Raw genomic sequence first — 11476 nt, 5'->3', positions numbered from 1 at the left:
CAAACTTCTGTGGTGATGTTAGAGTACTGTATTTAGTAAAATGTTAGATTACTGTATTTAGTAAGATGATATGGATGTTTTCTACTATATAATCATATTCTTTATATCATGACTCCTTTTCCTTAACGGTTTTATAATATATGTAAATGGCAGGCAGGTAGCCTTCCTTGAGTGGTACGCTTGTTTCAAAGTAAAGCTAAGATTTGAGTCAAATACAAAAACTTACTTCCAATGTAAGTTTTTACTGTACCTTACATTTCATGCATTTCATTATATACAGTTTGTGTTAGATGTTTAGAGTGCAAACTTTGTAATGTCTGTGTGTATATTTTGTTTTCGGGTGGTTTTTCCCCTCCCCTTCCCCAAAAGCAGAGAGATCCATTAATACAAATATCTTTTTGGACCATAAAAAACCTTCTTTTCTTGACAGACGAATACGCCATGAATACATACTGTATCAGTAATGAAGTATATAAAGAGTGTGTCAACCAGTAATGATGTATATGGATCTGGCACCGACTGGTTTCAACCAGACAGAAAATTAGGACCCTGTCTAAAATGTGGAACAAGAGTTTAATACTCAACTTGAATTGTAGTTCTGTAAAGCAACTGTACCTCAGAAAACCAAAGGAAACAACAACAGATAGTAACTTGGTCTGTGTTCTTATGAGGTATTTTCAGGCATTCCTGGGAATCAATTTTATATTTTGTAACGGATTGCCATCCATAGTGGGTGCTGTTTGGTTTTTCGGAATGCCTGCCCTTGCATTGACATCTGGTATATTAAAAGTCACAAAATACAGGTAAAGACAGGCAGAACAAAGGCACTTGAATATCTTGCAACTATCTGTACTATTTATTTTTTACTGCCAAGCAGAAAGAATGGAAACATACTGACTAATTTTTACCAGAACAATAATCAGACATCCACCACTAAACATGAGTGTAGGCCAAAGGAAAGCAAAGAGGAGGCCTTTTGGGGGATAAAGTCTGCTAAAAATGACATTGGTCTGTGTTCCTCCTGGGTCATAGTAGCACGGGAAAGTCTGGTGTGTTTTGAAATTGCTTGCAATTGTTTCTATTCGTGCTTTAACTTCTTTAGAGTTCTCCGACTTGCCTGGGACGTACGAGCACTGGAATAAGAAATGAAAGTGATTCATTATAACATATACCCTAATACAGGATTTGTAGTTAAGTCAGATTGTCAATACTAGCATGTCTGTTTTACTCAAAATCTTCTGTGGTTTGACTAGTATCCCTGGAGATCATCTTGGTTTCCTTATGTCCATAACCAATTTGCCATGCTTCCTGTTTCTGTCAGTGTGTCTGTGCCCCCAGGTCGTAGGTTTACAGGTTGGAGTAGTGTTGTTGGCAACCAGTAATACATATGTGCTCAAAATAAAACTGCAGTCTTTAGGACTGTCACTTTATTATTACAGTGCCATGCTCGTATTCCTAACTGAACTTCTAGGCACCACCACAGCAGAAATGTGTTAGTTCTGCAGAAATTCAGAACTGGCTTGTTAGTGTGCTGGAACACAAAGGCGCTTCACTGTGCACCTCTGGTTGTAACTAGTAGAACAACAGGAAAGCATGGCTGTTGGAGGCTTCCTACTTGTCCTTGTAACACAGAACTATTTTGACCTGTAGTAATAAGGCAAAGTTATTTAGTTTTCAGTGGAAATACTATTTGACTTTGAAGCACTCATTTTCATTGTTGTTCTTAACACTTTATTTTCTGCAATATTATTTTGCATACATCATAATGCTGAGGTGTCTTAAGCTGGAAACTAGCCAAGGCAGAAAGGGGATGGTTCCTGACCTCTGAAGGCTTGTACTTGCAGTAACGCAAACAGTAGGTAGGAAATCAGCAAATCACCTCCTCTTGCAGTGAACAAGACTCTTTTGTTTCAATCTACAGTGGATAATTTCTGCTTTGCCACTTCATTGTATGTAGCTTTCCCTGAGATAGTCACTATAAAGATAGTCATGAGCTAGCAAAATTCTCTTCAGCTAAAGTGTCTTATTTCATCAGGTTTGCAGTGTGAAACTCTAATCTATGTAATTTCTTTAAGATGATGAGCACTTGTAGTCCAAGCATGTTTGGTTTGGATTCTGAAAGTGCTTCAGTCTTGGGTATCCAGGATCTGAATTTCACTTTGTCCCCTTTGAGAGTGCTGAGCTGAGGTAAGGCCTCTGAAATACTCATGGTTTTGGAACTGAAGTTAACCTGACCTTCCCTGGGACAGTGTACCTCTAGGAGCACTTCTGGTTGCAAGGGAGCAAGTCTAAAAACGTTGAGCTGTTTGCTGATTCCCAAGCAGAAATGCTGGCAGAAGCAGAAGGGTAACACCCTACTTTTTCCCCTTCCCCAATCTTTCACACATCTATAAAGCCAAATGAATACTGTGCACCCACATTTCTGTCCCACCCATGGTCTGCACTCATCTTCTAGGAAATAGATCCCTAAAAAGACTGACCAAGGGACCTCTACCACAATACCCAGCACCTCTGCTTTACACTGGTGCTTCCTACAGTGCTAGTGCCCTCTCCATGAGTCCAGGCTTCTGCTGCCATGCTGACCAGAAACAGTTCCAGACAAAACCAAAGACAAATGAGTTTTCTGGGTGATCACCTGGCAAAATTATTGATTTGTTTCTCCTTTCTAAAATGTGCATGTTTTATATATATATATTTTACATTTATATATTAAATGTTCAGTTGGTGTAATTGCTTAACAAATATTAACTTAATGTTTGATGTAACATTTAAAACAAAATCCAAAACTATGTAACTTCTGGAATATTTAAAAAGTGCCTTGGTCTAAGCACTGACATTAACATGTGAAAGATGAACAACTCCTACTCTTACTCAGCTGCTTGGTTTAGAAACAATCACCCCTTCTGCTCAAAGGCATTAGATAGCAGCAGAGAGCCATTATTCAATCTATGTTGCAAGTACCTTAGAATTTCTTTCCAGTGTATCTTCAGTTTGATACAGCATAACCTCTTGTCCTGAGGCTGTCACATTAACCCACACCTGTAGACATGGGTAAGGAAAGATATCCTCATCCTCTGAGCCTTTGCTGTTTGGGCTGAGAACTTTGTCCTTGATGTTGGCTTTGAGTACCTTGCACACAGTTTCTGCTGTCCAAACACTACAAAAACAAAACAAAAAGCATTGCTTTTAAATGTGTTAGCAGCGTCTGTTACGAGTTGCGTGCTGGAAGTGCATCTGTGTATGCCAGCTGTGGATGGGAGCATGGGTAGAGTTCATGGCTGCTCAATTGAGGTGCACTTTGCACACCCCAAATTGATGGCTGTGCCTGGAGAAGGGCTGCCATAGGCAAGCAGTGCAAGAAAAGTTTGTTTGTTTGTTAAACATTTTGTGGTTTGAAATTAGATTCTAACCCCATCTTTAATAAGCCTCAAGTGTTGTTCAAGAAAGAAAAATCGCTATGGATTTTAATGTTTGGTAGTAAATATTTGGAAGTGCAGTACGTTGGTAAAGCTTGACCTTATCTGAAATCTGGCTGCGAATAGTGGAGCTTTTGATCTCTCAGAAATATTTTTACTATTTTCATTCAATAATTCTCAGAACTCGGATCAGTTCCCATGTGTTTCTCCCCCTCTCTCCTTTTGTTTATTACATGGACCTTTTGCATGAATAAGAAGGATTTTGTCTGGCAAAAGTTCACTTTTTGTTGTTACTTACCACTTTTTCTCAAAAGTTAAACTTTTATTACTGATAACACAGTAAGCTTTTGCTTACAGCAGTACACTGTGGTAGCAAAAAAGTGAAGAAATAGTCTCACTCCAGATCTTAAGAAACTCATCTTTTTACATGCTATTGTCTTTTGTAATGTAATCAGCAGGCTGGAAAATACATAAAATGAATGCGAATTACTCTGAAAAACATTATCTTTAAAACAAACATTTTTGAGCTTAAAGGTGCTCTTAGCAAGAATAATGAGGTGGATGTACTTGCTTTCTCCATCAAAATGTTCAAGCATTTTAAACTGAGTTGCACTCTTTTTCTTTGGTTTTTTGTAAATTGATTTTCTGTGTGGAGGCAGAACTTACAAAACGAAATAAAAATGCAGGTAATAGTAACTTCTTCAGCGTTCGTTGTACTCTGCAACATTTGCTGTGGTAGGCTGGGCTGTTGAAGGTGCTAGTTTCTCATGATGGTTGATTTGGAAGTAAGATACAAATTCTCGGCTGAACAATTTTACCATGACTTCTGTTGCTCAAGTTTTTACAGTTTTATTAAAAACAACACACCCTCCTGCACATGAAAAAGATTTTTTTTTTTTTCTTTGCTTTGGCTAAGCTTTCTATTATCAAGATTTGATAAGCATGCTTGTTTGTTTTCTTTTTTATTTTACAAGTTTTCATTGTAAACGCTTTGGTTTAGTCTGTTCTCATTCTAGCCCTGAGGATGATTATTCCCTCTTTCTTGTGCTTTACCCATAAATGCCTGATGGCTTCTTCATTCACTTTTTTGTTTCTCTTTTCTTCTGTTTTAAATTCTTAAGAGCTCTTCAAGAACATATTGTTTGTTTATTGTACAACACACTAACATATATTTTGGCACTGTTTCACTAATTGTTTTTGCTGACATGGGTCTGTGTTCATAAATAAATGACTGTTATTACCTTTGAGTGTAGAATGGCACAATGGTGATCCCAATAAAAAAGTACATCATCATGGAACATGCGACCATTCCCAGTCCCAGGCACAGGGCTCTTGTCTCCCCTCGCTTCTGTGCAGTCACCAACTTTTTTCCCAACATCATTTAGAGTTGTGAAATCTGAACAATCTCTTTCTGGTACAAAAGAAAATACAGAAAGGAGAGGGAAAGCATGACTGTGATTGGCTACAGGCATTGCAGTTGTGGAACACGTTTCTGAAACATAATGTATCCCATGGAGGAACAGTCCTATTTTTGAAAAAAAAAAAAAAAAAAAAAAAAGAATTTAAAAACAAGTTACTGTGTTTTTTGTTATCTGTAGACTCCTTTTTCTACTTTCTTATATTTACCATATAGTACTTTGAAAAGTGTGTGTGTGTAGGCTAGGACTGGGGGTAGAAAAACCTGATTACTTTTGGGGAGAGTTCTGTTAACAGCCTGACTGTCCTCAGCCTTCATTCAGTCTATTTTATGTTGCTGCATCTCTGAAGTAAGAGATACTGTGGTGTGTATTGGTAAAGGCTGCATGAAGGGAAAATCCTACCACAGTACAATCCTTTTTACATTATGCATTTTCTTCTGGATTAGTCTGAAATGTGGTTGTCTTATTTCAAGAGAGCTGAAATGATTTAAAATTTAACATTTGAGATGCCCGGTTCTGACTTCTGCTTGTTTGGCCTTGTCCATTCAGGGATGCTCAAAACTTGATGTCCAACCAAATCGCAGAGAAAAGCTGCGTTTTCTAGACGGAAGTAGTATGTTGCCACCAAACATAATTGGACAGGATTATAAAACATAGCAGTTAGAACTGCTATTGTTTCACCATGAGCACCGAGTCAGGACTGCTGCTGGCACAAGTGGGAGAGTGCAAACTGTGAAGTGTTGGTGCAACATTGGGGGAACTCTCAGACAGAGCTGTCTGAACCTGAGCTTGGGAGTGACTGGCATTTCTCCCCCTCCAATCTTTTGCCAAGTAGCATTTTAAATTATCTTGCTAATTCTTTGATAAAGAGAATCTGAAAATAATTGCTGTGAAGCCATATGCCATTAAGTCAGCATGACTGATATATAGGATTAATAGATAAATGAACCATAACAGTTGCTGAGAGCTCAACCCATCACCAGTATCTGTTGCACTAACAGCTGTAACTGAAGGTTTCTGGGGTTTTGTTTTTTCACAAAAACATGGTGCAAGACATAGTTGTGGCAAATGATGAGACTGGCAAGATTTGTGTGGGGTTTTTTGGGAGAAAGGAAGAAAGCAGAGCAGAAGGAGAAAGAGAAAATATGTTACATATGTGCCGAACAGGTTTCAGTTGTCATGTGCAAGACAACGGTGCACAGCTTCATGTAGCAGCTGGTGTTTTCAGGATTTCAGCTTCAGGTGTGTGCAACTATTTAGTGTTTATTCTTACTGACTGCCTTCAGGATGGTATGGTCCCTGCTTAAATCCACCTGTGTTCAGCTAAGCAAGACTTAAGTTTTTTGATATGGTATAAGACAAACACAAGCTAAAGTTAGTGAATAAGCTATAGGCTGGCAGAGCTGGAGTGTTTCTGGGGGTGGGGCAGAACACTGAGTTTTGCAAAAGACAAGATAAAGACACTATCAGCTCTCGAAAGCAACACTCAGAGTATATTCATTCTTTCTTTCCTATTAGTTCTGGTTTTCACTGGTAAAAGTGTCTTATTTTGCTTAATGATCAAAGGAAAAAAGTATTTGAACATTGAAATGCTACTGGTTTTAGACTACCGTAACACCTGAATATTATTGTTATTACCAAAAATATAGAAGCATATGGATAGTAAAACAGCTTTGGTTGTTTAGCATAACTTGGAGCTAGTTACAGAATTGTTTAAATATATAATTTGAAGTTGATAGTATATAATATCAAAATGAAAGGCTGTTCTGAGGTGTCCCTATTAGCAAAAGGATTGTTGCTGGAATACTGAATTTAATCCAGTTTCAAATTTAATTCCCCTTTAAATAAAATATCAATATCCACTGTGAATATTGTATAGAGCATTTTGAAGGGAGTTGTTTTTCTGATGATCATATAGAATTCACTGGCACTGTAGGAAGCATCTTAAGTTGGAAATTGCCATAAGATGAGCCTTACCCGCTTACTGACATTTGACTTTAATACAGAATGTGAGCTAATGCCCTTAAATAAGGCCGTATTGTGTTTTTCTAAGTCTATGGGTCTATAAATAGAACATCTGGCATCAAGCACTGTCAGTGTGCTCACGCCATGCCTGCAGGCTTGTGTATAACCGTGCACAGAGGCACGTGCACCCCTCAAGGAAACTTGGGTAAATGTTGTTAGTGACTGTTCCTTGGAAACTTCTGTTCTTTCTTCTAGTTCTGTGGGGGGAAAGTGGAAACAGTATTTTCAAAAACAAAGAATTAAAAAATATTTTAAATAATGAAATGCTGTACATCACAGCACCTTAAGACCAACTGATACTAGACTGACCCTCCTTTACCTGTTGTGCAGCTTGGTCAGAGGGGAAAATGACATAAAGGAACATCATTGGTCCTGGAGCACGAGCCCTGAGACCATGTGGTACCTGAGTTGGCAGTTCGTCATAACACACTGGGAAGCTAACAACAGGCAAGTGAAAACCTGTGTTGTTAGCAAGAAATTCTTACATACAGTAACACTGATTAATCCTTAATTAGTTCTGTGGGAAAATGGAAAAGTGAAAGATTGGTACTGTCACCATGGCTTGTGGAAAGCTTCCTAGTACTGGCCTAGTATTGTTAATATCTTGAGTTTTAGATGAATCATAATGTTTACGTAGCTGTCCCAGTCATGCTGAGAAACACTGGGGTCATCAGACCCCTTGTTACATGGAAAACAAGAACTGTGGGACTATTAATCAAAGAATTAATAAGAAATGTAATTGCCCCATCAGTCTGCTTGAACGTCAGCCATATATGCAGCAGAAGTATCAGTAAACTCATCCTTCCTTAAATCATCTTAAATTGCCGGACTACCTCCTTAAGACACGTAAGGAATTAGTTTGTGTCAACTGGAAATTTTCACAAGTGGCCAAGAGGTTTCCCCAGCATTATGTGCAGTGTTGTTCCCCACCCTGACACCAGCTGGGCTGCCTGACTCTGGTTTTCTGTGTGGGCTGCTGGGTGATCCTTTTTGCTTCTGCTCCCCCAGTTCAGATGTCTGCTCCGCCCCAAAGCGAATAAGGACATATGAATTATGCAGAGAATGTTAACAAGAAAGATTGGTCTAAAAATATCTCACCGAGTGCTTCTATACACGTAAAAAATAACTGGCTAGGTCTTCAGATGCGGTAAATCAGAGATGCACATGTCACTGTTGTGTGGCTGCACCAGATTAGCTGTAAATGTGGTCCCTAAAACTGAAATACATACTTCCTGCTGTGGGTTTTTTATGCTTTAAAATTTAGAAGACCAGGAAAATCTGTAATGCTATTTCATGCCTGTGTGGAAGAGGAAAGCCAAGTCAGTGAAGGAAACCCTATGTGCATTTTTTCCATTCATCTATCAATATTCTTATGTTCTTGTGCTGAAAATCCTGCATTTTCTGGCTCTTGAGACAAAGGAATGCTGCATGCACATAGAAAAACATTTATTTGGAATTTTCCAATTGTTTAAAAGGTTTTTTTTTTTTCAGATTAAAAATTCTTCTTTTCTGTCTCCTAAGCTCTGTCAATGTATATTAGGAGGAATGTTGAAAGAGCTAAGTGTTTCCTCTGACGAAATCATTAAATCTTCGAAAAATGAAGCACTGCAGAGGACTGGATTGGCCCAGGAAGTCTCTGAGCGTATTTGAATTGGAAGATGTTGAAGTGTATAACGTGGGTTTTAGTCCAGCCTTCAAGAGCAAAGCTAAATGTATCTTTTGCAGTGAACATTGTGGGGTGCCTCCATAATTATTAGGAAAATATAAGCTCCAAATCTTTTCATAATGTTCCCTCTCCCTAATCTTCTTCTTCAGTCTAGTTAAATTATACAGTACATTAGCTGTGCAATTTCAATGTATAATCACTGCATTGACAGCTGCTGGTGATAATCCTAGGGATGCCATCTGCTCAGGTTTGGAACAGAGTCCCCTGTTTTGATTAGTAGACATGTTGGATACTCAGTGGGAAGTCTCTGCCGCCTCCTCCATCTCTCAAGGAGTTTCAGTGCTGTGGCCTCCGTGGTTTTGCGTGGAACCGCTCTCTTGGGCTATTCCAGGCTGCTCTTAACTTGAGTATGGCAGTATCAGTAGCACTGATGAATTCATCTCGCTTGCTGAAAAAAGGGTGATAAACCCTTCTCTCAAATTGTAGTTGGAATAAATATTAACAGTGAGCTACTTGGGTTTTTTGAGGTGGTTTATCCTATACCATATGGTGAATTTTCAGTGAGCATTTATATTGCTTTCAGATGAGCATCAAGTGCTAATACTACATCACACTGAGAAAAGCGATGCAAGTTATCTGCATGTCTAAAGCAATGACAAGACTATAAATAAGCCTGGACTCTTAGGTCTCTACTGCCACTGCATACAAAATAGCCACTTGCTTTCCCCTATCAAGTGCCAACTTAATAGTCACCTTGTTTTATTCTTAAAACACTTTATGTGTTGACAACAATAAAATTGCTGGCTTTGGGTATGTAAGAGGAGCATAGTATTCATCACCAGTTTATTGGCCAGGTACTTTGTGTGGGAACCAGAAGGCAACCCTAAGTTTTAGATCTATAAATATGAGTTCTGTATTGGTTATGCTACTGTGGCAGAGCTGCACAGCTTAATATTTACTATTGTCTCTGAGTGGATTTAGTTTGGTCACTCACACTTGCCTACCTGTTTCCATAAGTATTTTAACACTGCTTGGATTCCTCTTCCTTTCTGTTTCAATCTTGCCTTCATCCTTTTCTCATCTACTGACCCACCGCTTACACCCTGGGCAACAGACCTGAAGTCAAAACTACTTTTGTGTTGGTGCTTGCTTCCCCTCTCCCTGCCCTCCATTTCCTACTCTAGCATTTCTATGCAATCCTTGCTGGTAACAGGGGTGCTGGGGTCAGGGAATGCCAGTTTTGTTCATTGCAAGTAGGTAAGAACCCATTACTTAGCATTCTGTGCATCTGGTACCACAAATACCGTGTGCATTACAGAATAAAGTGATGCTGAACCTCAGTGGAAATGTGCACAGAAAAGAAGATTCTGCCATGTACTCATGCAGCTGTTTTGGAAACCTGAAGCAGAAATATTTTGAATGTGTAATGTGATACAACTACATTTATTTTATGAAATATGCTGTATCATTTTGCTTTATTAATGAAATCTTTACCTAATGTAACACTAGTGTGAATTAAAGAAGTTAGCTTTTTAGTTGAAGAACCTATGCAGTTGTTTAAGAGTAATTCTGTTAGCTTTTAAACATAGTGGTTCTTAAAAAAAAAAAAGTTACTTGCTCAGTTCAACAGTTCTGAAGTTTTTCTGGAGTACTTCTTTTGGATTCTGTGCAGTACAGTGCTGCACAGAATGAATCTATTTAAGGGTAGATTTCAGGGAAGCTTGAAAGAGTTCAAATGCTTCGTTCCTCTCTAACTTAGAGGTAGGCAAGCACAGACTGTAAAGGAATGCTGAACATCCAATGCCATGAAATGTCTAAGAGTAAAGGTGTATTCACTATTAAAATGAATAAAAGCTATCATCTTATACGGGCTGCAGACTTCTAAGATTCTGTTGTTTATTAAACAATTACTGCTACCTTTGCTAATAATTATGGAGAATTATCAGATTCCAGTTACAAAAGAAAAAAACAACTTTTCTGTAGCATGTGGGCTACCTGGGCTGTCCTCCATAGAGCTGCAGTTTTAGAAAGATTGCTGCTTCTAAAAACACTGTACTTTCCAAAACCCAAAGCTATTGCATGCTCCCAAGGAAAAGCAGTTGCTTACTTACTGGTTTTGATGAAATTCTTCTTTTTCTGATGGAAAAAACTTCTGTTAAATGACAGGGCTGGGATAGTAGTGGAACTTCGAGCTGAAAGAGATTTTTATTTTATTTTTTTCCTTTCCTGTACTTCTCTGGGTTTGTTTTGCTGTGGCTGAACTCCTAACTTAGTTCCCCTATTATGAAGCTTTCTGTAACCATAAATGGTAAGGTATGAGAGCACTGTCCTTTTTGAGATTAATTGCTGAAAACCAGGAAGCCACAATACTAACACCAATTACAGCTGAAGAGGCTGTTTTCTCATACCCTAGGGCCCCTTTACCACATATCCCAGTGGATTTGTCTTAAGGTATGGTCCTACTCCTTTTGCACGGTTTTTTTAGTTTAGAAATCCAATAGGTCTTTTGGGTAAGATTTAAGAAATTGACTGTATCAATGACCAGTGATACTGATTCTTAATTCTTAATACCTGAGCTATTAACAGCTGTGTGGGAATGCTTTGTTGCCACTAGTTTTGGTCAGTTTGGATGCAACAGATGTTAAAATTTTGACTGTACATCAGGACTCTCTAGATAGGGTCGAAAACATCCATCGTGCCACAGATATGAGTGTTCAGCATGTTCCTCTTGTCAAAAAACCAAGTCTGCTTCTGGGACATATAAACAGATGACTCCTAGTACAGAGCTTCAGAGAAGAGCTAATTTTTTTTGTTGTTGTTGGGTTTTTTTAGATAGGGAAACTCTTTTATTGGGAGATTAAAGGAACTGAAATGCTCAGAACATTAAGAGTTCTGAGCATTGTAAACAGGGGTAGGATCCCTCTACCGTGCTTTAGGTATCTAATAATTAG

At 38.5% G+C, this 11476-nt stretch overlaps 1 protein-coding gene across 1 annotated transcript; it reads right to left on the bottom strand.

Moving 5' to 3' along the window:
• Positions 1-835: 835 nt before the first annotated feature.
• LOC129200310 (putative calcium-activated potassium channel subunit beta) lies at positions 836-10810 on the bottom strand. Its single transcript, XM_054811633.1, has 4 exons — positions 10637-10810; positions 4658-4827; positions 2962-3157; positions 836-1133 (listed from the first exon to the last, which is right to left on the bottom strand). Exons 2-4 carry the CDS (start codon positions 4795-4797, stop codon positions 864-866), a joined length of 606 nt encoding a protein of 201 aa, XP_054667608.1. The 5' UTR covers positions 4798-4827; positions 10637-10810; the 3' UTR covers positions 836-863.
• Between the last annotated feature and the right edge of the window lie 666 nt (positions 10811-11476).

This window comes from Grus americana, unplaced genomic scaffold, assembly GCF_028858705.1.
Source record: "Grus americana isolate bGruAme1 unplaced genomic scaffold, bGruAme1.mat H_4, whole genome shotgun sequence".
Taxonomy (NCBI): domain Eukaryota; kingdom Metazoa; phylum Chordata; class Aves; order Gruiformes; family Gruidae; genus Grus; species Grus americana.
The sequence above is the reverse complement of the archived record's forward strand: the minus strand, read 5'-3'. Positions and strand labels throughout refer to the sequence as shown.